The following is a 25,092-nucleotide window of genomic DNA, read 5'->3' as shown; positions in this document are numbered from 1 at the left end:
TTAAACCCTGCACACGATAAAGCTTCTGCCATGGAAACAACGTGTGGAACCTTTGCAACTCCCTCTACCTCTTAAGTAGAGAGACCAGTCACTTACGCTGTATTCCGGAAGTAGGCTCGCCAGCACTGCATTCTAATCCTCTTGCACAAAAGGTGATCTTGCCATTTGTCCCATTTATTGCTTTTTATAACCATATTTTTGTTTACAATGATTCATGTAGGGCACCCAGGTTTCTCTAATTGTTGGTAGTCTTCAAATTTGTAATTTTTTTGAATCAAGAAACTTGGTTTTTATCTCTTCCATTTTACTCAGTCTGCTTTGTTCAGCTATCTACTTGATTGTTTGCATCTCCTGAAGCCTTCCTGCACCTTTCTGATACCTCATACTGCTACCCAGAACAAATGTGGAATTATACCTTATCCCCGCATTCAAATTTATACAGGTTGTGAACAGCTGGACCCCAATAGTTGTCTGCTTTACCCCAGCAGTCACAGCACCCTAAGCAAAAATATCCTATCTTCTATCAGTTAACCAATCCTCAGTCCTTGTCAATATGCTATCTCCAAAACTATGCATTAGAATTTTGAGAAAGTTCTTCCACAGCACCTTTCTTTTTTTAAAATGAAAGCATCTGAAAATCCTATAACAAAATACGTTCATGAGTTTGTTCTTAATCTGAGTGTTGCAACTTTGAATTCCATCAGATTTGCCATACACATTTTTCATTTCATAAACAACAAACACCAGCTCTCTCTAGTCCTATTGTCATTTTCTAAGAACCCTGCTGTTAATTCTAGATTCCAGCATTTCCTTACCATTGATGGTAGATGGTTCTCTATCTACCCAACTGTAGTCTGTAGCTCTTCCTTTTTGTCTCTTCTTAAATAATGAGGTGCATTAAAACTTTTTAATAATTTTTAATATATCATTTAAAAAGTAATCGCTTCTTTAAGATGCTTCTCAAGAGCACACTTCAGTACTTAATTTGCTTTCCCTTTCTGGTTCCTTTTTCAATGTCTTGATCCCCTGTTGGATTTTCTCTTCAATCTTCTTTGACAAAATTTGAGTCTTAAATGTAGAGTAGTTCCATTGAATATCAGAGAAATGTATACAATATACATCCTGTAATTCTTGTTCTTCACAGGCATCCATGGAAACTGAAGAGTGCCCCAAAGAATGAGTGACAGTTAAAATGTTAGAACCCCAAAGCCCTCTACTCCCCCTTCCCACACATAAGCAGCAGCAAAGCAACGATCCTCCCCCACCCCATCCACTTTCACAAAACAAATCAGCACCATCCACCCAGCAAGCATGCAATGTCAAAGCCCCCAAGAAAGATCATGATCTGCAGTACAACAAAAACAAATTGTTCACCCCACAATTTGACGTACCACAGGTGTTCCCTCTCCCTTCCCTTTCTCTGCGAAATGTAATATAGTACTTAACTCTATTGCCACAACTGCACTACTTTTTTCTGTTGAATTTTTAATCTTTAAGGGATATATACAAGCTGCAAACTATGTACTAATTTCAAACTCTTGTTGAGAGCATTAATACCTGAGTGACAGAGCCTTGCCTTTAGTTGTCTTGGACTCCCTTGCCATTGGCTCAAGCCTCTGCTCTGTGAAGCCTGTGGAGTAGCTAGTATGCAGTGTTCTACCCCATATTAAAAGAAACTGTGTACACTATTTGAAGTTCTCTCCACCAAATGAAGTTCAGCACCTGAAATATCAAAATTGTCATAGACAATTCCAACAGTTAATGAGCTGAATGCCACATTTCTGTCAAGACAAGGGAACATGGATGCTTTGACATTGGCCATCTCCTGCTCACAGATTTTCTTTTTGTGTGGGGAAAATCTGTTTTATAATCATGGAGGGATCTTTGCAATGAAGAATGAGCTGATCTGATGTGTTGGCAGCTACCTTTGTGGAATTAGTGAATACTTATTAATATTTTAGCTAATTCTAACATGGAACTAATATGCTATGTTTAACTGGTGCATATGCCCAACCCTGCAATACTTGGATGAGGTGAAAATACTCTGAACGTGGAAAATATCCTGGTCTGTATCCCAAAGGGGAAACTTGCCCTGTTTACTACAATGCCAATGTGTTAGGAAGAAATGCAGCCCTCTGAAGTTATATACTTCAATCACACCTTGTCAAAGTCCTCCTCTTGACAATGCTTGGAGCAGTCTCATCATACTATCTCATCGGATAGATGAGTGCAAAATTTTATTGCAATACTCCTGTTCCAGGCACTGGCATCTTGGGTTATATCACTTTTCGAGAGGGACTGATGAATAACATCGGCTGTGCCATGATGGAGCAAAAGAAGTGGTGGTCTGTCCACTGGTCATCAGTACCTATCTCCGTCAACCTGACCCTAAAACATTTGCATCAAGGGAACTGCAAGATGATTATTGTTGAAGCTCTGAAGGACCCCAAAGTGGTAGATCTTCTCAGACAGCCTGTCAATCTACAGGAGCCACATAGTTTCCAGAGCTTTTGCACTAGCATCTTGAATAGTTGGCATGTGTAAAGAGACTCTTGGGTTCTCCACCAAGAAGAAACGGGACTATATTGATGAGAATGTCAGAGATTACAGGGCTTCTCCACCACAAATGTAACACATTCCTGCATTGAACCTGCACTTTTTTCATGGGAAAAGGGAAAGTTGTACAGGTATCTGAAGGCAGTGGTCCAGCTGAAAATCTGTGACCAAAGAATAGATGATGGATGAAGTAGGTTGATGTAAGTTGGTTCTACTGTGCTATAAAACCATCTACAAACCAGGAACCCGTTGTGAACTCTTCTAAGACAGAAGCAGTCAATGACCACCAGAGGCAATACTTTGAAAACCTCTCCAGCATTGTCTCTGATCTTAATATAAGCACCATGCTACAACACTGCTTCAGGCCAATCTTCAACAATAAGGCAGTTTTTCAGGAACAATCAGTATCCCCACTGAAATCCTGAAAGTCTGCAGTGAGGAACTTTGTCATCAACCTTCCTACATCTGGGAAGAGGAGAATATACCAGGAACCATGTGTGCCATAACCATGACAGTCTTTAAGACAAATAACTGAATTTGATCTAAGCCGCCACGTTATTATATAATAGAATTTTTTATGTTTTACTCATCACCCTTTCCTGCCTTCTCTATCACCTAGATTAACTTCAGGGATGTGTGCTGAGCCCACTGCTCTACTCTCTCTACATCAGTAGCTAGGCTCAGCTCAAATGTTATCTATAAATTTGCTGACAATGCAACTATTGTTAGCAGAATTTCAGATGGTGACGAGAGGACGTACAGGAGTGAGAGATATCAGCTAGTTGAAAGGTGTTGCAGCAGCAACCTTTGACTTGTGTCAGTAAAACCAAAGAACTGACTGTGGACTTCGGAAGGGGTAAGACGAGGGAACACACACTCCTCATAGAGGAATCAGAAAAGGAAAGAGTGAGCAATTTCAAATTCCAGGGTGTCAATATCTGTGAAGATCTATTCTGGGCCCAACATTTCATGCAGCTATAAAAAAGGCTTTATTTCATTAGGAGTTTGAAAAGATTTAGTATGTCATCAAAGACACTTGCAAGTTTCTACAGATGTACCATGGAGGGCATTCTGACTGGCGGCTGATTCATTGCCTGTTATGGGAGGGGTGGAGGGTGGGTTGGCTTACGGCACGGGATCGAAATAAGCTGCAGAGAGTTGTAAACTGTCACTTCCGTCATGGGCACTAGCCTCAGTAGTATCCAGGACATCTTCGAAGAGCGAAAAGGCAGCATCCATCATTAAGGACCCTGGTCACCCAGGACATGACCTGTTCTCATTGCTAACATCAGGAAGGAGGAAGAGGAGCCTGAGGGCACACACTCAGTGGTTCAGGAACAGCTTCTTCCTCTCTGCCATCTGATATCTGAATGGACAGTGAAGCTGTGAAAACTACCCCACTACTTTTTTTTCCTTTCAATTATTTTTGCAGTACTTAACTATTAAATACATAATATTTATTGTAATTCAGTTTTTCTCTATTATGTATCGCATTGTACCACTGCCACAAAGACAACAAATTTCATGACACATGCTGATGGTATTAAACCTAATTCCGATTCTCCTTTTTCAGTTCTGATGAAGGATTTTGGACCTGAAATATTAACTCTTGCACTTTTCACTGATAGTACCTGACATACTGAGAATTCCAGCATTTTCTTTTCTTTAAGGAAGGTGATCTGATTGATAACTATAAAAGGATCTGCCTGCTACCTGCTACAAGGAAAATCATCAGCAGATCCTTCTTAGTTGCCTCTTCCCAGTGACCCAGGAGTGCTTCTGAATCATTGGGATAAGGTGAATATACATAGATAAGTTGGCATGAATGAGTTGGGCCAAAGAACCCTGTTTCTATGGCCATCTTGCCTAAAGAGAAGGTGAGCATCCCACCATCTTCTCTGGTAAGATAATGGCATGCTTGGACGCAGCAACCTCTTCAGGAACAACCAAAGGTCTTTGTTATTTTTTATGTACTACTTTACGATTGCAAGGCAATGCTGGACATTAAGAATTTCAAGTACTGCAGGTCTACTCCATCAGTGAGTAGCTTGTTAATCGAGGAGCTGGACTTAGTGTGGACCATGTTGCTGCCTGCTACAGAAAGGTGTCAGATGGTGCGGAAAGGCAGTGAGTGATTGTTTTGGACCGTTTTCTTGTAAATGCAAGCCCTGTTACACATTGGTAATCTAAAACACTGCAAGTCTGGTTCACTGGTTTATTGGTGTGACTGATGGTGGGGGAGCTGCGTGGCCTCGGTTGTAGTGAGGACTACGGCTTGCCTGTTGCAGCCGTCCAGGAGGGGAAATACTGGATTGGGGGCTGGCCCTTGCTGTCGGTGCTGCCCTCCAGTGTTCACTAGGTGGAAGACGAGCTGGATTGGGTGCTTGTGTCCATCTGTGGAGTGCTGAGAGCTTGTTCTTGCCGACAACACCATCAACTTACAGGACATGTCACTCAGGGACTGGGGCTGTTCTTTTTTGTGTGTAATTCTCGGTTTGACTAGCGACTTAATCTAGGGGAAGACAGCCTCCGGCCTGACCAAATTTAAATCTTGTTTGGGTGTATGCTGCGTGATGTGAACCCTATTACAAATCAGTACCATGAAATAACAAGCAGTACACAATATGTGATTAAACGATTGAGCTTTATAATTCTTAATTTGACTATAGGATTAGTAAAGAAACAAAAAAAAGACCCATTCTCGTGAAACAGTCTAATGCGCGACATTGGAGCTTGTGGTTCAGTCCACTGGTTCCCTGTTGACCTCCTCCGAGTGTAGCCAACCCTCGGACCCTTGCTTCCAGTCCACTCCGTCTGGCCGTCTACCAACTCTCTCCATTTGCGTCTTCTCTCCTCACCTCTCCCTGACAAAAGACCACAAAATCTCTGCTCCCAGATCCACAAGAAAGAACAACATTCCTCTCATTGGATAGCACATATTCCAAAGCCCTGTTATCTCTAGTCATAACCCAAGCATTGCTGCTACAGAGAAACCATTACCTTAGTAGTGAAACCTTAGGCCATTACATTAGCAGTGAAACCTTACAGCGTGTTACATGTGTGACTACGTTTACTGCTATTGTATGTTTTATATGTGCCTTGTGCAGTGTATGACTGTTGGTACTGTTTTGTATCATAGTCCCAGAGGAATACTAGCAACATACATCAAAGTTGCTGGTGAACGCAGCAGGCCAAGCAGCATCTATAGGAAGAGGTGCAGTCGACGTTTCAGGCCGAGACCCTTCGTCAGGAAGAAGGGTCCTGATGAAGGGTCTCGGCCTGAAACGTCGACTGCACCTCTTCCTATAGATGCTGCTTGGCCTGCTGCGTTCACCAGCAACTTTGATGTATGTTGCTTGAATTTCCAGCATCTGCAGAATTCCTGTTGTTTGCCCAGAGGAATACTGTTTCTTTTGGCTGTATTCATGTATAGTTAAATGATAGTTAAACTAGAACAATTCTGTGAACTCCCTCCTGCAGCTTCATTTAAACCTTTGACTCAAGGTGGTTGTCCGGAGAAATTCATCTCCATCTTGTGTTTGCTTCATGACAGGCGAATATACTAATCTGAACCTGATGCCATTTTAAACTAACCCACCTCCTAGTGCTCTTGGTCTGTATCCCTCCATCTCCTGCCTAGTTAGTTGCCTATTGAAATACTACTTAACCACGTTCCAGGTATCTATCACTCTGTGTTTTAAACACACATACGTAATTATGTAATTTTAAAAGCTTCTATTATGTGCCCCGATGAATCCACTCAGTGATTTTCCCATGTTTTGTAGGAGAGGCGTATCACTTCGACTGCAATTACTGCCCCTTTAATGGAAAATTCTTGTCTTGCCTTAGCTTAATGCTGTTTCCACCTCTTCACCAAGACCATAAGATGTAGGAGCATAATTTAAAAACTGAAATAGAGTGCAAGAACAGGAGCGAGCCTTTGTGCCCACTGTTGTGCTGAATTAACATTAGCATTATCCATAATGTTTGCTCTGCCTTTGCCTCTCATAATCTTGTAAGCCTTTATCAGATCTTCTTTGAGGCTGTGCTGCCCCAGAGTAAACATTACAAATTTGTCCAGTCTCTGCTTGGAGCTGGTGCCCTCTAATCCAGGCAGCATCCTGGTAAACTACTTCTGCGTCCTCTCCAAACCCTTGACATCCTTCCTATAATGGGGAAACCAAAGCTGAATGCAATATTTCAAGGCATCCTAACTAGTGTTTTATAAAGCTGCAACACAACTTCCTGACTGTTGAACATGATACCTGACTAATAAAGGCAAGCGTGCCTTGTGTCACTTTTATCTCCCAATCAACTTCCCGTGCACTATGGACATGGACCCAATACCCTTCTGCACATTAATACTTTTAAGGGTCTTGCTACTAACAGCGTACAGTCTCTTTATATTTGATCTTCACATTTGGCTGGGTTAAAATCCATCTGCCATTTCTTTGTACCAAAACAAACAGTTGCTTACTTTTGAATTGCTTTTTCAACTTGCTTTTTTGGCATGATGTTGCCCTCAGCTCCAGTAGACTTTTTGTGGCAGAGGACCTAATCTTGAAAACTAATGGGAGTTGTTCAGCCACTTTAGAATCAAGTCATCCAATTTCAGTGGTTTAGCTGCAGTATGCAGATGGCACTTTTATTTCCTCATGCTTAACAGCCAAACTCCAGTTTGGCTGATGTTTGCAGAAATGTATCAGAGATCATGCCTTCCTCTCAACATCTGCAAGAACACCTGCTGCTCTTGTAGTGTAGTGCTCTATTACTCCAGCACCATATTGCCTTCTAGCAATAAAGGGTCACAGTGAGACTCTGGAAAACACACCCTTTCTCATGTTTTGGGAGCTATTTTTTAATGAAGGCAGATATTGATGAAATTCTGCAGAACCTGTATTTGAGGTAAAGTGTATTCGAATTTGAGACCTTGGACCTGCACCGAATTTGTAATCCATTGGGCAGCAGTGATCCTTGCCTTCTGATGTGTTTTTAAAAGCTGCATGTAGGGCGGCACATGGCCAAGTGGTTAAGATGTCGGTCTAGTGATCTGAAGGTCGCTAGATCGAGCCTTGGCTGAGGCAGTGTGTGTGTCCTTGAGCAAGGCACTTAACCACACATTGCTCTGCGACGACACCGGTGCCAAGCTGTATGGGTCCTAATGCCCTTCCCTTAGACAACATCGGTGGTGTGGAGAGGGGAGACTTGCAGCATGGGCAACTGCTGGTCTTCCATACAACCATGCCCAGGCCTGCACCCTGGAAACCTTCCAAGGCAAATCCATGGTCTTATAAGACTTAGAGATGCCTATATATAAAGGGCAGAATAATGGTGTAGTAGTTAGTGTAATGTTATTTCAGCTCCAGTGACCTGGGTTCCATTCCACTGCTGACTGTGAGGAGCTTTTATTTTTTCCCATGTGACCATGTGGGTTTCCTCCCTCATTCCAAAGATGTATGGGTTTAGTATTTTGGTCAATTAATTGAACAACACAGGCTCGTTGGGCTGGAAGGGCATGTTACCATGCTGTATCTCTAAAATAAAATATAGTTGGCATCTCAAGGTAGTGGAAAAGTAGTAGTAACTGTGCCTGCACAAAATCCTATATACAAAGGTAGGTGTCCTCTTTAGGCCAATATCCATAGCTTAGAAGCATTTGTTGTAATCAGCTGCCTTTGTTGGACAGACCACCTCATTTGCTGACTCTCTGTTCCAAGTTCTTTAATGGAAAATTTCCAGGCAGAGAGGAAAAAAAAAATTAGATGATATGCTCAAAACCTTATTGAAGTGTAACATCCCATGGATTCCTCGGCTCTGATAATTCAAAGTGGAGAAAGAGTGGAAGCAGGTCATACTGTTTCAAGAACAGAGCGGAGGTGTTGTAGTTGTTTAAATCCTTGGGCGATCAGCTCAGCATTTACCTGGTCAGACCCATTTTGAAGTTTTGGTGAGATCTTTTTCATTCTCTGCATGAAAGTTTAGGCCTAATTTGCTTAATCTCATTTTGTGCTTTAAACCTGCTACCCACATGTAAATAATGTTCTAGGTTGTTTTCACTGTGTTCTATCCAATTGGAGAAAGCCATCTCTATTTTTGTACTCAAGTCTTCTTGCAGTACAAATCAATATAACACTTGCCTTACTAATTACTTACTGAGCTTTCATGATTAATATATAACATCCAGGCTCCTCCGAACGTCAACACTAACTATGCTATATTGCTGTTGCCTTTACTATTGTGCTCTCTTTTGTTCCCCTAACTCAAACTCAAATACTGCAATGTTGTGATGATTTTGCTCCCATCCACAAATTCTGCAAGAATCTTAGATTTGTGCAAAGGCTGAAGCTCCTACTATCACTTGTACGTTCCTCCGGCCAACTCAGATCTTCTTGGCCATCTTGACCAACCATTTCTACAGTGCTCAGGGCTGTTATGGTCTTCTGGAAAAACATATCCATGTAACATCCAACAAAATGAACAGTGTCTGAATCATAGATTCCAGCTCATCAACTGAGTCAAAGATCCTTGAGTTGGAGGCACGCAGTGCAAATGTGTTGGCAATAGATCCCAGCTCCCATGTACTAAATCTGCATTGCAGCTGTTTTATGGTGCCTGTTTTAAACTATTTGTTTAAAATGTTGATTTAATTCTGTAACAATTTCCTGTAAGCCACCTAAACACAACTGTGTGAAAGCAACATGATTTTATTTTATCTGGCTGGTCATCATCTTCCTCATCTGGTTCTACCTATCACTCACCAGGCTCTGCTCCACTCCTCTCTCGTACTGCTGTATATTGGCAATCTTTCCTCAGTCCCGATGCAGGCTCTTATTCCAAAACAGTGAAAAGTACTTTTCTTCCCCTCCACAAATGTTGCTTGATTCACTGAGTTATTCCTGAGATTTGTGCTTTTTTCCCCCCACTTGGTAGCAATTACAGAATCTCTGGTTCTTTTTGTCTTCATAATTCATTCCACAATGTCCAATAAAAATTAATTTGTTCGGGTTTCTTGTACTTTAAATAATTAGCTGGAAGTTGCAAGCCAAAAATGGAAAATGATTGAACTATGGGCGATGCTGATTGTGAGTGACTGATGTGAACTACCAGAGGTCTTCACTGAACCGTGCTGTTTAGGGATTGCAGCTCATTGTTTGATGTCCAACTTTGTAACCATTGAGATCTAGCTGAATTGTGAATAAAGGTGCCAAGTCACCAAAGTAGAATGATCATAAAGAATGCAACACGAGGAAATCTGCAGATGCTGGAATTTCAAGCAACATACATAAAAGTTGCTGGTGAACACAGCAGGCCAGGCAGCATCTCTAGGAAGAGGTACAGTCGATGTTTCAGGCAGAGGTCCTGACAAAGGGCCTCGGCCCGAAACGTCGACTGTACCTCTTCCTATAGATGCTGCCTGGCCTGTTGTGTTCACCAGCAACTTTTATGTGTGTTGCTTGATCAGAAAGAATAATGGGTTGATTCTCAGGATTTTCCCGGATGCTTAAGAGTGTTTACAATTTTAAAACAAAGAAAATTCAGATGCAATATGTTGATTGGTAGATAAAATGAAGTTGAATCTAAGAAAATGGACCTGTCTGTCCTTTGAATGTAACCTTCAGCCTATTGAGTTGAATTCATGAATAGGAAGTATTAATTTGTGACAAGTGGTAATTGCATGTGGTTGAATATTTCATTCTTTTTTCAGTAGCTTAATTGTTAAATCAACTGCATCTTGCAGGCACACGTTTTTAAAAATTCCCTTCTATTAAAAATGTGTTTTCATTATATCTGTTAGAATGCATAATGGAAAAAGTAGGTGAATTTTGTCATTGTAACTAATTTCAGACCCTTGGTTAAGATTATGCTTAAGGGAAAAGTTATTCAAGTATTTTGGGATTAATTATTGATAAACATGGATCAAACCATGTCACAAGTTTTGGTTGTGTAATTCATAGCTGATCCTATTTTGTCATAAGTACATTTATTTTAATATTTCATTCTCCCCCTACAGGCAACCATCGGAATAGACTTTTTGTCAAAAACTATGTATTTGGAAGATCGAACAGTAAGTAACTTAAAAGCATTTTTTTTAAACTTAAAGTTAAGTTTTTTCACTGCTCTGTAAAGTGAAAACTGATCACAATAAATTTGCCATATAAGAACATGGAAACATAGAAAACCTACAGCACAATACAGGTCCTTCAGTCCACAATGCTGTGCCGAACATGTACTTGCTTTAGAAATTACCGGGTTACCCATAGCCCTCTATTTTTCTAAGCTCCATGTACCTATCCAAGAGTCTCTTAAACAAGCCTATTGTATCCACCTCCACCACCATCGCTGGCAGCTCATTCCACACACTCAAAACTCTGTCTATATTTTTTAAAAAAACTTACTGCTGACATCTCCTCTGTACCTACTTCCAAGCACCTTAAAACTGTGCCCTCTTGTGTTAGCCATTTCTGCCTTGGGGGCGGGGGGGGCGCGGGGGAGGAGAGCCTCTGACTATCCACACGATCAATGCCTCTCATCATCTTATACACCTCTATCAGGTCACCTCTCATCCTCTGTCGCTCCAAGGAGAAAAGGCAAAGTTCACTCAACCTATTCTCATAAAGCATGCTCTCCAATCCAGGCAACATGCTTGCAAATCTCCTCTGAACCCTCTCTATAGTTTCCACATCCTTTCTATAGTGAGGTGACCAGAACTGAGCACAGTACTCCAAGTGGGGTCTGACCAATGTCCTAAATAGCTGTAACATTACCTCTTGGCTCTTAAACTCAATCCCATGGTTGATGAAGGCTAATTCACACATGCCTTCTTAACCACAGAGTCGACCTGTGCAGCAGCTTTGAATGTCCTATGGACTTGAACCCCAAGATCCTTCTGATCCTCCACACTTCCAAGAGTCTTGTCATTAGTAATATATTCTGCCATCATATATGACCTACCAAAATGAACCACCTCACACTTATCTGGGTTGAACTGCATCTGCCACTTCTCAGCCCAGTTTTGCATCCTATCAGTGTCCTGCTATAACCTCTGACAGCCCTCCACACTATCCACAACACCCCCAACTTCTGTGTCATCAGCAAACTTACTAACCCATCCCTCCACTTCCTCATCCAGGTCATTTATAAAAATCACAAAGAGTAGGGGTCCCAGAACAGATCCCTGAGGCACAACACTAGTCACTGGCCTCCATGCAGAATATGACCCGTCTGCAACCACTCTTTGCCCTCTGTGGGCAAGCCAGTTCTGGATCCACAAACCAAGGTCCCCTTGGATCCCATGCCTCCTTACTTTCTCAATAAGCCTTGCGTGGGGTACCTTATCAACTACCTTGCTGAAATCCATATACACTACATCTACTGCTCTACCTCCATCAATGTGTTTAGTCACATCCTCAAAAAATTCAGTCAGGCTTATAAGGCTCGACCTGCCCTTGACAAAGCCATGCTGACTATTCCTAATAATATTATGCCTTTCCAAATGTTCATAAGTCCTTCCTCTCAGGATCTTCTCTATCTACTTACTAACTACTGAAGTAAGAGATGGGGTGTTGTGGAGCAGAGCTGGGGGCAAATGGTTATATAAAATTTTTTGGTTTTCCTTTTAGTCAGATGAAGTGCTTCATTAAAGTTGTTGTCAGGTCTCTGTTGAATCCTGTTAAAACCCAACAGTTAATTTCAGCTTTAATATAACTGCTTTGCAGGCCACCTTCCTCTTTTTATTCCATGTGGAGCTTCTTTTAGTCCTTTGCTTCTGATGTATCAAATCAACTAGCAAATGCTGGAAACACTCAGCAGATCACACAGTATCTGCAGAAAGAGAAATAGTTAATATTTCAGATTGAAGAGTCTATCACCTGATCAGTATTTCCAGCAATTTCTGTTTTAGTTTTAGATTTCCAGCATCTGCATTTTTTGATTTGCCTTTGCAATAACTAACTTTACTGTAGTTTCCTCTGAAAGGGGGAAGTTGGAGCTCTTCATACCAAGCTGTTCAGTTGTGTTCAGCATGCAGATGTGAGATTGTTGTTCATGTCTTGCAGTTACTCTTATTGTCCACTGGATCTTAACAGTGCCTTTGTCAGGATTTAAGTCAGGAGTCCTGCGAGACAGAGCCTATACTTGTGATAAGTAGATGTACTTCCCTTTAAAAGAGGGAAGCAGTTTTCTGAAAGATGGAGTACATCTCCTGCCTCTGAGATGCCCTTTGGTTTTGCTATTATCCATTCATGGATGATTATGGAATCCAAATAGCATGTAATAGAGTGCACTGAACCTTAAATAGACAAAATTGGCAATTTTGTATAGGCTGTCTTTTTCTGTTATATCTTCTCATTTGCAGAAGTTTTTTATTATCAAAAGTATAATGTATTGTTCCCATGTATTTTTTATAATGTACAGTTTTGTGTTTACAGTCATTTATCAATTCCTGATCTTGTTTCATTATGTTTTCTTCACGATGTTGATATCAGTTAGATTTAGTTAATCTTGACCTTTGCCTTCCAGTTTATTAGGAGATTGGCAAATATTGTGATACTTTCTATTCTCCCAAAGGCAATTAACCATGAATAAAGTATTGAAAGTATTTATTTCAATGTTGAACACAATGTAAAGCTTGGTACATGGAGCCCATCATCTTTCCAGAGTGCAATTTTCAAATAAAAGCTTTACTGTACATAATTTCATACCATCATTTGTGGTCTGCAGAAAACGTTTATCTTTGGCCCATATAGTCACTAACCAATTTTAAATGCCCCAATCATATATAGGTTGACTAATTTGCACCTTTCCCCAAATGCTTTCTTTCCCCAGTCTTCTCATTATTCAATCCCTGAATTTGCATTTCAATTTGGCTTCTGCCATCATTCCATATAATCTCTTCAAGCTCATTGTTTTCATGACATCCAACTGTACTCTATGCATATTCTAGTATACTGCTGGTCTTCAAACTATACATTTTTCTTGTTGATCTTTCAAATTATCTACTATTTTGGGAAAGTGCTGTACACTTTTGAAACTCCTATCATCAATCCACGTCCCCATCAAAAACATGTCTAACCTCCTCTTCCCCTCATATCCAAGTTCAATTTTTATTACAATTCAGTGCTTTTTTTTTTAAAAGTTCCATTTGAATCAAAGGGTGCATTCTGACCCTATCTCAACACAATTGATGTATTTTGTGAATATGCAACATTTTCTCACTTTGACCATATCCTTCAGTATGATTATTTAAATTCTCAGAACTCCACCCTCCATTGTTCAGCTTTCTTTGCCTGGTCCCACTTTATAGCCAGTTGATCTCCAGTAACATCATTCTTGTGCACACTAAGTCCGTTTTTCGTGTTATGCTTTGGTAGCATGATCCATGTATCATAGTGTAAGTTTCACAAGAATGTCTGTACATTTGGCTCCAAATCTGCTCCATGTGTGTTAAACTTTTCGCTGTGTTTCAATAGTTCCCACCCTCTTCATTGAAGCACAGTTTCTTTTAGGTGAACATCACGAAGATCACTACCTTGCATTTAATGAAAATGGCTTATCCATGGAATTCCACACCAGCAGCATACTGTAGCCCTGGCCACGAACTTTACACCATTGATATTGCTTCCAAATTCCTTTCCTGTCCACCATCTCGGGCTGAGGCAAACTCTGCTTTAGCATTACTGCGCTAGGTAATTCCAAATTTCCTTCAGCTTCCAGGTTTATTCCCGTCTTTATTTGCATATGCTTGCCCTTGTAGCTTTGCCCTCTTCTGGCCTAATGTTACCTCAACATGGTTAGCTCTTTTGCATCTTTATCACTTCTGTACCAGACTGTAAGGTTTGCCTGTACCCTCCAATTTGAAATGGTGATGCTCGTGATTATGTTTCTCCTTGTCCGCCAGTCCTCAATCTATCCCTTAAATCCTCACAACATGCTGGAGGAACTCAGCAGGTCGGGCAGCATCCATGGAAACGATCAGTCAACGTTTTGGGCCGGAACCCTTCGTCAGGACTGTAGAGGGTAGGGGCAGAGGCCCTATAAAGAAGGTGGGGGGAGGGTGGGAAGGAGAACTCCTTCCCACCCTCCCCCCACCTTCTTTATAGGGCCTCTGCCCCTTCCCTCTACAGTCCTGTACCTGGAACCTACCAGCCTTCTTCCCACGCTGCCCTTTCCCTCTACAGTCCTGACAAAGAGTTCCGGCCCGAAACGTTGACTGATCGTTTCCACGGATGCTGCCCGACCTGCTGAGTTCCTCCAGCGAGTGTTGCTTTGACCCCAGCACCTGCAGATTATTTTGTGTATCCCTTAAACCCTTGAGATACCATTTTTTCCTACTCGGATGTTTTCAGCTGTTACTGGAATTTTTCTGTAACCTCCTTCAGTTTTTCTCCTTTTAGATTTACTGAAAAAAAACACTTTGAGGGAGCTTGTGAACACATCTAAAGTCTTCTGCTGTTTGGGCTTGCACACCTGCATTATTGTTGATAGCGGCAACATCTCAGCCCTTTCTTCAATTGATACGAAGACCATGCTTTTACCTGCAGCATATTTGCAGATTTTTACCTGGTATAAATCTCTCGAGTTTGATACTGAAACAGATGGGAGCTGCTTTTGACAACAAGCCACTTCACTATACTGAAGAGACATCTGAGGCTTGGGTATTGGCTTTCAAAATCTTTTATTAAATGATTTTTTGATAGGTATAATCTGCTTTAGCACTTCTCTGGTGAAGGAAATGCATTGTGCCAGTGGTGAATACTGGCACCCCATTCAGTTCTGGAAGATCTGCTCTTTGGCTCCAATGGCTAATGAAACTGATCTTGTAGGTACCTGATTTGGAATAGGTGGGTTCTTCTGTTAGATACAAGAAGAATGCATCAACGTAGTTTTTGATCCATTTGTTTTAATCTCATTTTTTGAGTGAGAGAAACTGAGGTTTGTTGTGCCTTACCACACCTTATCAAGGTGACCAATTTTATGTGGGCTTTTATTGTCGATGCTTGCTATTTAGAAATGCAGACATAAATGAGCTACCACAACTGAGTCAGATTCTTTTTTCACTAATGTATCTGTGTGCCTTCTGGAATGACTGGACTGAAGTGGAGGCAGCTACCTAAAGCAGTTTTTTTTGGCACAGCTCCAAGTACTAAATTCATTTGTCGCATAATAACACCAGTCCAATTTAATGTGTTTTCCTGGCTCAGAACAGATAATGAAACTTGTTTCAATTTGACAATTAGAAATTTCAGAAACTGAACAGAACTATTTGTTTGACATCTGGAATAGTAAATTTGACGAAAGCATTATCAAAATTGCTTGGAGGCTAAATTGTCCATTATCTACAAATTGCAGCAATTGACTGGCTAAAAAAAGAACTTAAAAAGTGAAACCAAACAGATCCTTTTTATTCTACCTTTTTCCTGTATGAATCATTGCTATACTCAGGAGGTGTGAAAACACTCATGCATTGTCTCATTGATCAAGTGGATAAATCTATGTTAATACAATTGCTGCTTCCAACCCACAGATTTTCCGAGTGAGGAATCCAGCCACTTAATTGGGGAAAACAGTCTTGTTGACTGTATCTGTAACTATTTTAATACTGGAGTCAATACCTGAATTCATGAAATCTTGGATTAGTATGATGGCCAACTTAACTTTTAATCTTGATAATTGCCAGTTGTTTTAGACTCCAGGAGCCGCCACTTTGCAGTTCTGCACTGACAGCTAAATAAAAGCAGCTTAATTTGGTACAGATGTGCGGATGACAGAAATGTTCCAGCCCTTAATGTGTAACACTGCAAGAACCAGTTGGATACGTTTAATGCTAATTCCACACAATTATCTTTCAGCCTCTGACTATTGCACTTCTGTTGTCCCTCATATTAGCGCTTTTTTTTACTTTATCCTTTTTGTATTTGAATGCTTGCTACTGCTTTTGTTCTCTTTGACCTTTTCTCCCATCCCACAGATACGGCTTCAGCTCTGGGATACTGCAGGCCAAGAGCGTTTCCGTAGCCTTATTCCCAGTTACATCCGTGATTCAGCTGCAGCTGTAGTAGTTTACGATATTACAAGTAGGTATTTGAAGTTTTCATGTTCAAAAGGGAACAGCCCTTGATATTCTTATTCCTCCCTTTTCTTGCTGTTGTTTGCCTGGTGACTAGGTGCGGTTGCAGTTATGGGACACAGCAGGTCAGGAGCGCTTCAGGAGCTTGATTCCTAGCTACATTCGTGACTCTACTGTTGCAGTTGTTGTCTATGATATTACAAGTGAGTGGGGCCTTTTGCTATTCTAACATTGGCTTCAAATGGGCATGTGCATCCCCTTCGTTGCTTACGTTATAGCCTAACCTCAACAGGTCTGTGAAGAAAATCTGGTTGTGTTTCTGTGACTATGGTTACCCTGGGTTAAATTATATTGAGGATGTTTTTCAAAATTCTCCAGTTGGTGCATAACAACAACTCAAACTGTATGCAGGAATTTCTCATTACAAAACATCCCGTTCAATTTTCTAAGCTATGTCTTCATAGAAGTAAAAAAGAAGTCTTTAGTCTGTCCTATTATGCTTTAGGGAAAGAAAGACCTCCATTTATGAACATTACTGCAGTTTGTGTGCTGATTCTAGGTAACTCCAGGATTTTTACTGCTGGACTGCTTTAAATGAAGAAAATGGTAAGTTTGGGAGGTGTTATTTAAAAAAAAAAGATGGGCCAATTGCTTCATTAAGCCCTAATGAAAGATGGTCGCTGCACATCCTGTACTGTGTTGCAGTCATAATGCTTGGGGTATCGAATTAGATGTTCAAGATATTGGATGGCTACCAATCAAATGGATTGTTATGTACTGGGTAATGTTGAGCTGCTTGTGCATTGTTACAGCTCTTCCATGCAGGCATGCCCCTTGGATCCAGCACACTCTAGTTTGTGGCACGTTTTTGTTGGAGCCTAGAAGTGACCTATTTGATGCAACATTCAGTGAATAAGGTTTGCTCTAGGAACCACACTGTTTATGTAGTTGATGCATCTTGATTCATAGAAAAGTTAGGATACAGGAGACTATTTGGTCCACTGTTTCTGTGAAGCTGCAGAGGAATTGCCTCCCCATATCCCATATTTTAGCACTGTCTGTGATCCCAAATTTTGTTGCTTTTCAAGTAATTTTTGCGTTTACCACCAAGGCAGTAAGTTTCAAACCCTGTATTATCTGGGTGAAAGGATATTTTCTCATCTTCCATCCAGTTATTTTATCAATCACTTAAATATACGTCACCCCTGTTGTTTGATTCTACCAAGGGAAATAACCCTTCCCTTTTACTTTATCTGTGCTCCTCATAATTTCATACATGTCATTAGTTTCTCTTCAGCTGCCTCTGTTCTAAAGGGGACAATTTTAGCTAATCCAATCTTTCATTCTAGCAGCAGTTTTTCAGAACAGGTAAATCTCAAATATCCTCTGCAATTTACTGGTGCAATCACTTTCCTGCAGTACAGTAACCAGAACTATAACCTGGTTAAGAAGTGTTTTAACCACTGTTGCATACATGTATAAAATAACCTCCCAACCCTTAACATGTAGGCCTCGGCTAACCAAGGAAAACACTTGGTATGCCCATTTAACTACCTTATTGATTTGTCCTGCTAGCTTTAATAGATGTGGAGGTCGGCTTGTATTCCCATATCTCAACATCACTCAATATCATAACAGTAAGTTTCTGTTCTCCTGCCTTATTTAGGTTTCTCAAAACACAGCATCAGTCATGCCTTTGGATTAGATTCCATTTGTCAACTTTCTGCTTAGATGACCAGACCATCTATATCTTCCTGCAGTAACATTTTTTCTTCCTTATTGGTCGCCATATGGCTAAATTTTTAACTTGTCTATAACTGTATCTAAAACATTACAAAATCCAAGGGACCAAGTACTCAGCCCTGTGGAATTCTACTGGTAATGGCCTTCAATATTGAAACTGTCAACCATTGCATTTCCTTTCTCTGACTCAATTTTGGATCCAATTTGCCAATTTCTATTAGATCGCATGGGTATATATTTTTTAACTTGTCTGTGTATCCCTAGTCAGTACTAGTTTGACATGCTGATGATAGGGAGTTTAGAAGTGGTATTGGAATTAAGTGTCAAGAGATGAAATAAAGCACCCTTTGAGATGGTCATTACCTGATACTTGTATGGTTCAAAAGTCAGCTTTGTTGATTAACACAAATTGTGGTTACCCAGGCATTTCTGCTTCCTGATTTTAAGACCATATCACATAGGAGCTGAATTAATCCATTTATCTTCTCCACTATTCAATCATAGATGATTTATTTTCCCTCTTAAGCCCATTCTCCTGCCTTCTCCCTCTAACCTTTGACAACTTAACTAATCAAGAATCTGTCAACCTCCGCTTTAAATATACTCAATAACTTGACCACCACAGCTGTCTGAGTCAGTGAATGCACAGATTCACCACCCTCTGGTTAAAGAAATTCCTTCTCATCTTTGTTCCAACTATTGGAAGCATTCTCTCCGCATCCACTCTATCTAGATTTTTCGATATTTGCTAGGTTTCTGAGACTTCTTCTTTCTTCCCCCCCCCCCAAACATTCTTCAAAACTCCAGTGAGCACAGGCCCAGAGCCACTAAATGCTTCTCCTTCGTTAACCTTTTCATTCCCAGAATCATTCTCATTAAACTTCACTGGACCTCTCCAATGCCGAATATCTTTTGGATATGGGGCCTAAAACTGCTCTTGATACTGACCAATGCCTGAAAGTCTCAATACTACATTCTTGATTTTATATTCTATTTCTCTCACAGTGAATGCTAACATTGCATTTGCCTTCCTTACTTAACAACTCAACCTACAAGTTAACCTTGAGGGATCCTGTACCTGGACTTCCAAATCCATTTGCATCTCCAACTTCTGAATTTACTCCTTTAGAAAGTGGTCTATACCTAATTCCTTCTACCAAAGTGCATTACTGTGCCCTTCCCTACACTATTTTTCAGCTACCATTTCATTGCCCGTTCTCCTAATTTGTCAAAGTCCTTTTGCCGACCCTCTGCTTCCTCAACACTATCTGCCCCTCCACTTGTCTTTGTATGTAGCCACAAAGCCATCAGTTCCATCACCTAAATCATTATTTATCGTGAAAGGTAGTGGATCCAGCAGTAACTCTAGCAGAATAGTAGCAGCCAACCAGAAAAAGCCCCTTTTATTCCCATTCTTTGCTCTGTCAATCAGCCAGTCTTTTGTCCATGCTAGTACATTTCCTGTAATGCCATGGGCTTTTGTCTTTTGTCTTGTTTGGCAGCCTCGGATTGCTTCATTATGCAAGAAACTGTGCAAACTACAGACAATAGCCCCACTTCCCATCTTTATCAAGGAAGGAAGATAACAAACGTTTGCTTCTCTGAGAATAAATGCACCGTTCCCAGGCATTGTAATTACCCTCAGCAATTGTTCCACCACCAGAACAATGGTGCTTTCTGCTAGGTGTGACACTATCACTGGTGAATTTTTCCCCTGGGGTCTTCCTGTTGCACCCGTTTGAATGCACCCTTGTTCACTTGCCCTCTGCATTTTCATTTTATTATTTATTATCAAGTCATAGCCAATAGGTGCAGGAGTAGGCCATTCGGCCCTTCGAGCCAGCACGGCCATTCACTGTGATCATGGCTGATCATCCACTGCTTGCTACTTGGCTGTCATTGTTCACTTCTGATCAGAAGACATACCTGGTTTGCTCTGGTGACTTCCAATTGAAATAGAGGTGGCTCTTTCCTCCTTTCTCCTTTGTAGATAAAGACAAGCTGTTAAAGCATATTCCTGTGTCATTGCGACATGCTTTAGCGGAAACTGTATGTTTTAAGGTGAACTCAGTATTGAAATTGTCTTTCATATTAAACAGGTAATAAATGTTTTGGAAGAATCTGGAATAGGCTATTTGACTCATCATATGTGCTCTACCATTCAGTAAAATCATGGTTTATCTGCTTAGATGCAGCTTTCCCATACTAACTCTACATTTCTTAATATCCAATCTCCTGATCATATTGTAACACAGTAGAAGATATCACTAAAGCTCCCCAAGATCACTGTCATCTTGCTGTTGTCTCTTGATTGTATTTGATCTAAATTTCCTTAGTAAATTTTCTGATTTCACTACTAAAAAATTTCAGTTATTCTGGCATCTGTAGCCCTCTGTTGGAGAGTGATTTAGATTTACAGCTTTGGTTATTGGCATTGGCTGGCCCATCTGTAAATTATACTCTGAAGACTTCCAAGGTCATTCTTTCAAGTAATAGTAATGAGGAGCTAGTAACATCATTACATCAAAATTTCACTGTGGAGTTGTTTCAAATTGTGTGCTTTCTTTTCCTGTCTGACTTCCTAAATTTTCATTGTCTATGACCCTCTGAGTGAGGAAATTTCTAACATTGCCATTTATATTTACGCACCATCCTGATTCTCGACCCCATAGAGAGGAGATGTATATTTTCTTGGATTCACCCTATTTTAGTTGTGCCTCAGTATTGTAACCTTCAGTGGAAATCCATTTTAGCTTCAGAGAAAATGGTCCTATTCTGTCTCCAAACAGCAAACTCACTATTCCAGCAACTTGTTCAGTGAATCTTTGCTGCACTCTATGGCAAGTGTAACTTTTTTTCAGAGAGGAGTTCAGTTCTGTACACAATACTCCATATATCATCCAGTCCTCATGCAATTGTAACAAGAAATCTTTACTCGTATCTTCGCGAATTTAAAACCAACGTACCACTTGCCTTTCTAATTGCTTGTATGTTGTAGTGGCTACTCAAACAAACCAACACCGCTTAGGGGCTAAGTGGGGTGGGGGGTGGGGTTTGATCCTGTATGACACACTCTCCAATCCAATAACAAGGTTCCAAAGTTGAAGACTAACTTCAATCTTTTATTAAGGGACTAGCAAAACAATCTTGAGGCAATTTTTAAAGAAGTTAATGAAACTTTCCCTTCCTCCTCACCCGCATCTCCTCCATTCCCAAACATCCACACTCACCATCTTTCCACTGCCTTAACAGTGATAGAGTTCTTCTTGTCCTACCTACCACCCCATGTGCTTCGCCATCCAACACATCATCTTCTGTAACTTACACCATCTCCAAAGGGATCCCACCACTGAACATTACCCCACTCTGCTTTCTGCAGGGATCGCTCCCTCTATGATTCCTTTGTCCATTCACCCCTCCCACTAATCTTCCTTCTGTCAGTTATCCCTGCAGGTGGCCTAAGTGCTACACCTGCCCATTCACCTCCTCCCTCACCACCATTCAGTGTTCCTGATGCAGATTCCTCTACATTGGTGAGGCTTATTGATCACCTGCACTTCATCCATCAAAAGTGGAACTTAACGGTGGCCAAACATTTTAATTTTAATTCCAATTCCCATTCCTGTTCCAACATGCTGGTCCTTGGCCTCCTCTTGTGCCAACGTGAGACCACCCTCAGGGTGGAGGAGCAACACTTTGTATTCTGTCTGGATAGCCTGCAATCTGATGGCATGAATATTGATTTCTCCTTTCAGTTTAAAAAAAATCATCCCCCCCTCCTCCCCCCCTTCTATTCATGGGAGGGCTTTATCTGTGATGGACTGAGCTATATCCTACTTTTTGTAGGATTTTCTGTACAAGGGTATTGATGTTTCCATATCAGATCATGACGCAACCAGTCAATATACTTTCCATCACACATTGAAAGAAGCTTGAAATTTTAGAGGCACTGCTTTGTAATGGCACTTGTGTGCAGGACACAGGATAGATCCTTCAAAATGATAACACTGACCTTCTCCACCTCTGATTACCCTGATAAGTTGTGGCTCATGGACCTCTGGTTTCTCCACCTGAAATCAATAATCATCTCTTTGGCTTTGCTGATATTGAGTGAGATGTTTTTGCACCACTCAGTCAGATTTTCAATCTCCCTCCTATATGCTGATTCGTTACCTCCCTTGATTTGGCTAATGACAGTGGTGTAGTTGGGAAACTTCAATATGGTATTGTAGCTGTGCTTACTCTGAATCATAAGTATGAAGCAAGTAGAGCAGGGGGCTAAGCAGACATCCTTGTGGTGCATCTGGACTGAGGGAGACTGTGGAGGAGATACTGTTGCCAATCAGAACTGACTTGGGTCTTTAAGTGAGGAAATCAAGGATCCAGCTGCACAAGGATGTATTGAGGCCTAGGACCTGAAGCTTATTGATTAGTTTGGGGGGACTAGAGTCAGAGAAGTACAGCACAGAAACACTCCCTTCGGCCCATCTAGTCCATACTGAAACCATGTAAACTGACTACTCCCATCGACTTGCACCAGGACCATAGCCTTCATATTCCTTCTATCCCTGTACCTATCCAGATTTCTTTCTATCAAAGAAAGAAAAATTGAAGAATACTTAGAGCTGGAAAGAATAATTCGTTTATTTTTTCCATCTTCTATTAACATCAAGATAATTTGATATGTTTTCAAATATAAATGCTCTTGCTTTTATAAAAATGTTGAAGAGAAAATAGGTCTTGAGAAACTAATCTGTTGACCTTGCTAAGGAGGGAACTCCACAGGAAACAATATATCTGTGCCGAGTTTGATCTGAGAATTGTTCTTGCCTGAAGAAGTTGCAGTACCCAAATAAGAATATCGTTTAGTTTGGTTTCTTAGTTCTAAGACACCTGATTTTGAAATGAAGACTTTTTGCTTTGGAATCCCTTTAGATCCATGCTGTTGCTCCTTGGTGACATCAGCAAAGGGACCTGGCTGGATTGCAAACATGACTTGAATATTTCTCACTGAGAATACAGAGTCAGTTGGATTTCTCAAGGCCATTAAAATTGCTATTTCTTCTTGCCTTCTATTTGATGGTCGACCTTTTATGAAGCCACATTTTCAGCTTCTTGACTTGCTGTAATTAAGTTGTAATGTCACTAGAGAAGCCCTTCAGTTTCTCAGCCAAGTGATTGGACATCTGTATGAAAGTGGTTGACAATACTGCCAGTCAAGCTTGTTTTTTTATTACTCATGGTCTGCACTGGTGGATTTTTTCCCTGCAGTATCACAGGATAGATGTAGGTGTCCTTGCTTCTACCTCCCACTAGCTATTTTCCATATGAATGCTGAAGCTAATTGGAGTACTAAGTCATGATTTCATATGTGATAAATTAAAAAATTAGATTCTCAGTTGTGAAGCTGGCTCACTTCGCTATGAAATGTATTTTACTTAGGGTGGTTTGTGCCCAGTTTCTGAAAAGGGCAGTTTACCCCCATTTCATGAATTTTGGAGAAGAAACAACGAGGAGCCGTTGCAAATTTCATTAGAAATCTGTAGGTTTTCAGTGTTAAAATGAAACATGGCAATTATAAGAACTGTCTTCCATTTTGACATCAGATAGTCCCAAGTTCAGTAAAAGCTTGTCTCCCAAGAACTAGTATTTCAACTAATCCTGGAGTAACAACATTGTGTACTTTTTCTTGTATTGTCATTGGTTATGTGTGATAAAACTACCAATTTTGAGCTGATCTGCACCAACAAATTAAGGCTACACATTCATTTTGTGCGAGATCTTGCATAGCAGAGTCCTTAACAGTCTGCGAACAAAGTTGCACTGAAGAAATAATCCCCTTTATCGCTGTTAAAGCCCAAGTGGTCTGAAAATGTTTACATTGTCAGCATGAAACACAACCATTTTAATTTAAGACCTGGAGCCGTGCAAAGTATGGATTCTGCATGTTCCCTCAATCATAGATGTGTTACAGTTGTACTCGGCATGTGTGCATGTAAATATTGGTTTCGGAATTGAAATTGATTTGAATAAATGTGCTGCACTGAGACGAGAAGAAAATGGTCCCATAATATGTCACACTTCATTGGAAATACTGTTACTGTCTTCAAAGTAGTGCTCCTGGAAAAGGTTCAACAATGAACTTGTTCCAGGAATTTAAAATGAGGGAAAACAAATGCACTGCCCATCCAGTTCTAATAAAAAGATTTCTTTTCTCATAATAAAACAGCTTGGGGTTATTTGTCATTGCCAATAGCACGCCCGACTGAAATTTTGTTCATTTTTCTAGAATTTTAGCAATGCGGTTGAAGTTGACTAGTTATTGAGGCCCTTGTGCAAAATCCATTGCAGTGCAGTAGACTGAAGTTGCATTATCAGCTTGCTTAAGACCTGCCACATTCGTAGCTGAATTGATGATAATGAGCTGCCTCCTTATAGCTTCAAATAGAAACTGTAAGTTTGCTGAAATTTGCTTGATCTTCCAGCTACATGAAATAAAAAAAAACTGGCTGCTGGAGACATGAAAGAATTTCTTATTTTTGCGCACAAACTTGGACTTGTGGTTGCAGGGTAACTGTTCTGAATATATTTTCATTAATTTCTAAGAGCTTTCCCCTGCAAGTTCTTCTCATTATTATTATAAGGCGGTCTTATGGTGCAGTTAATGTTCGAAAAACAGGATACTAAAGACTCTGTTAAATAAGATGTTAAATGTGACAATTAAGTCA

General features: G+C 40.6%; 1 protein-coding gene across 4 annotated transcripts in view; it reads left to right on the top strand.

The window, feature by feature from the left end:
• The window catches only part of rab6a (RAB6A, member RAS oncogene family), an 84,484-nt gene that overhangs the window by 38,525 nt on the left and 20,867 nt on the right, over positions 1-25,092 (top strand). For 2 of the 4 annotated variants that reach the window (XM_063054443.1, XM_063054441.1), the window contains exons 3-4: positions 10,568-10,621; positions 16,523-16,628. In XM_063054443.1, the coding sequence (XP_062910513.1) occupies positions 10,568-10,621; positions 16,523-16,628 (160 nt within the window). Of the gene's footprint in view, positions 1-10,567; positions 10,622-16,522; positions 16,629-16,718; positions 16,825-25,092 lie in introns of all 4 variants that reach the window. The other 2 variants (XM_063054442.1, XM_063054440.1) reach the window with 1 other exon arrangement.

This window comes from Mobula hypostoma, chromosome 7 (genome assembly GCF_963921235.1).
Source record: "Mobula hypostoma chromosome 7, sMobHyp1.1, whole genome shotgun sequence".
NCBI lineage: Eukaryota > Metazoa > Chordata > Chondrichthyes > Myliobatiformes > Myliobatidae > Mobula > Mobula hypostoma.
This window is presented reverse-complemented; position numbering and strand designations above follow the sequence as displayed.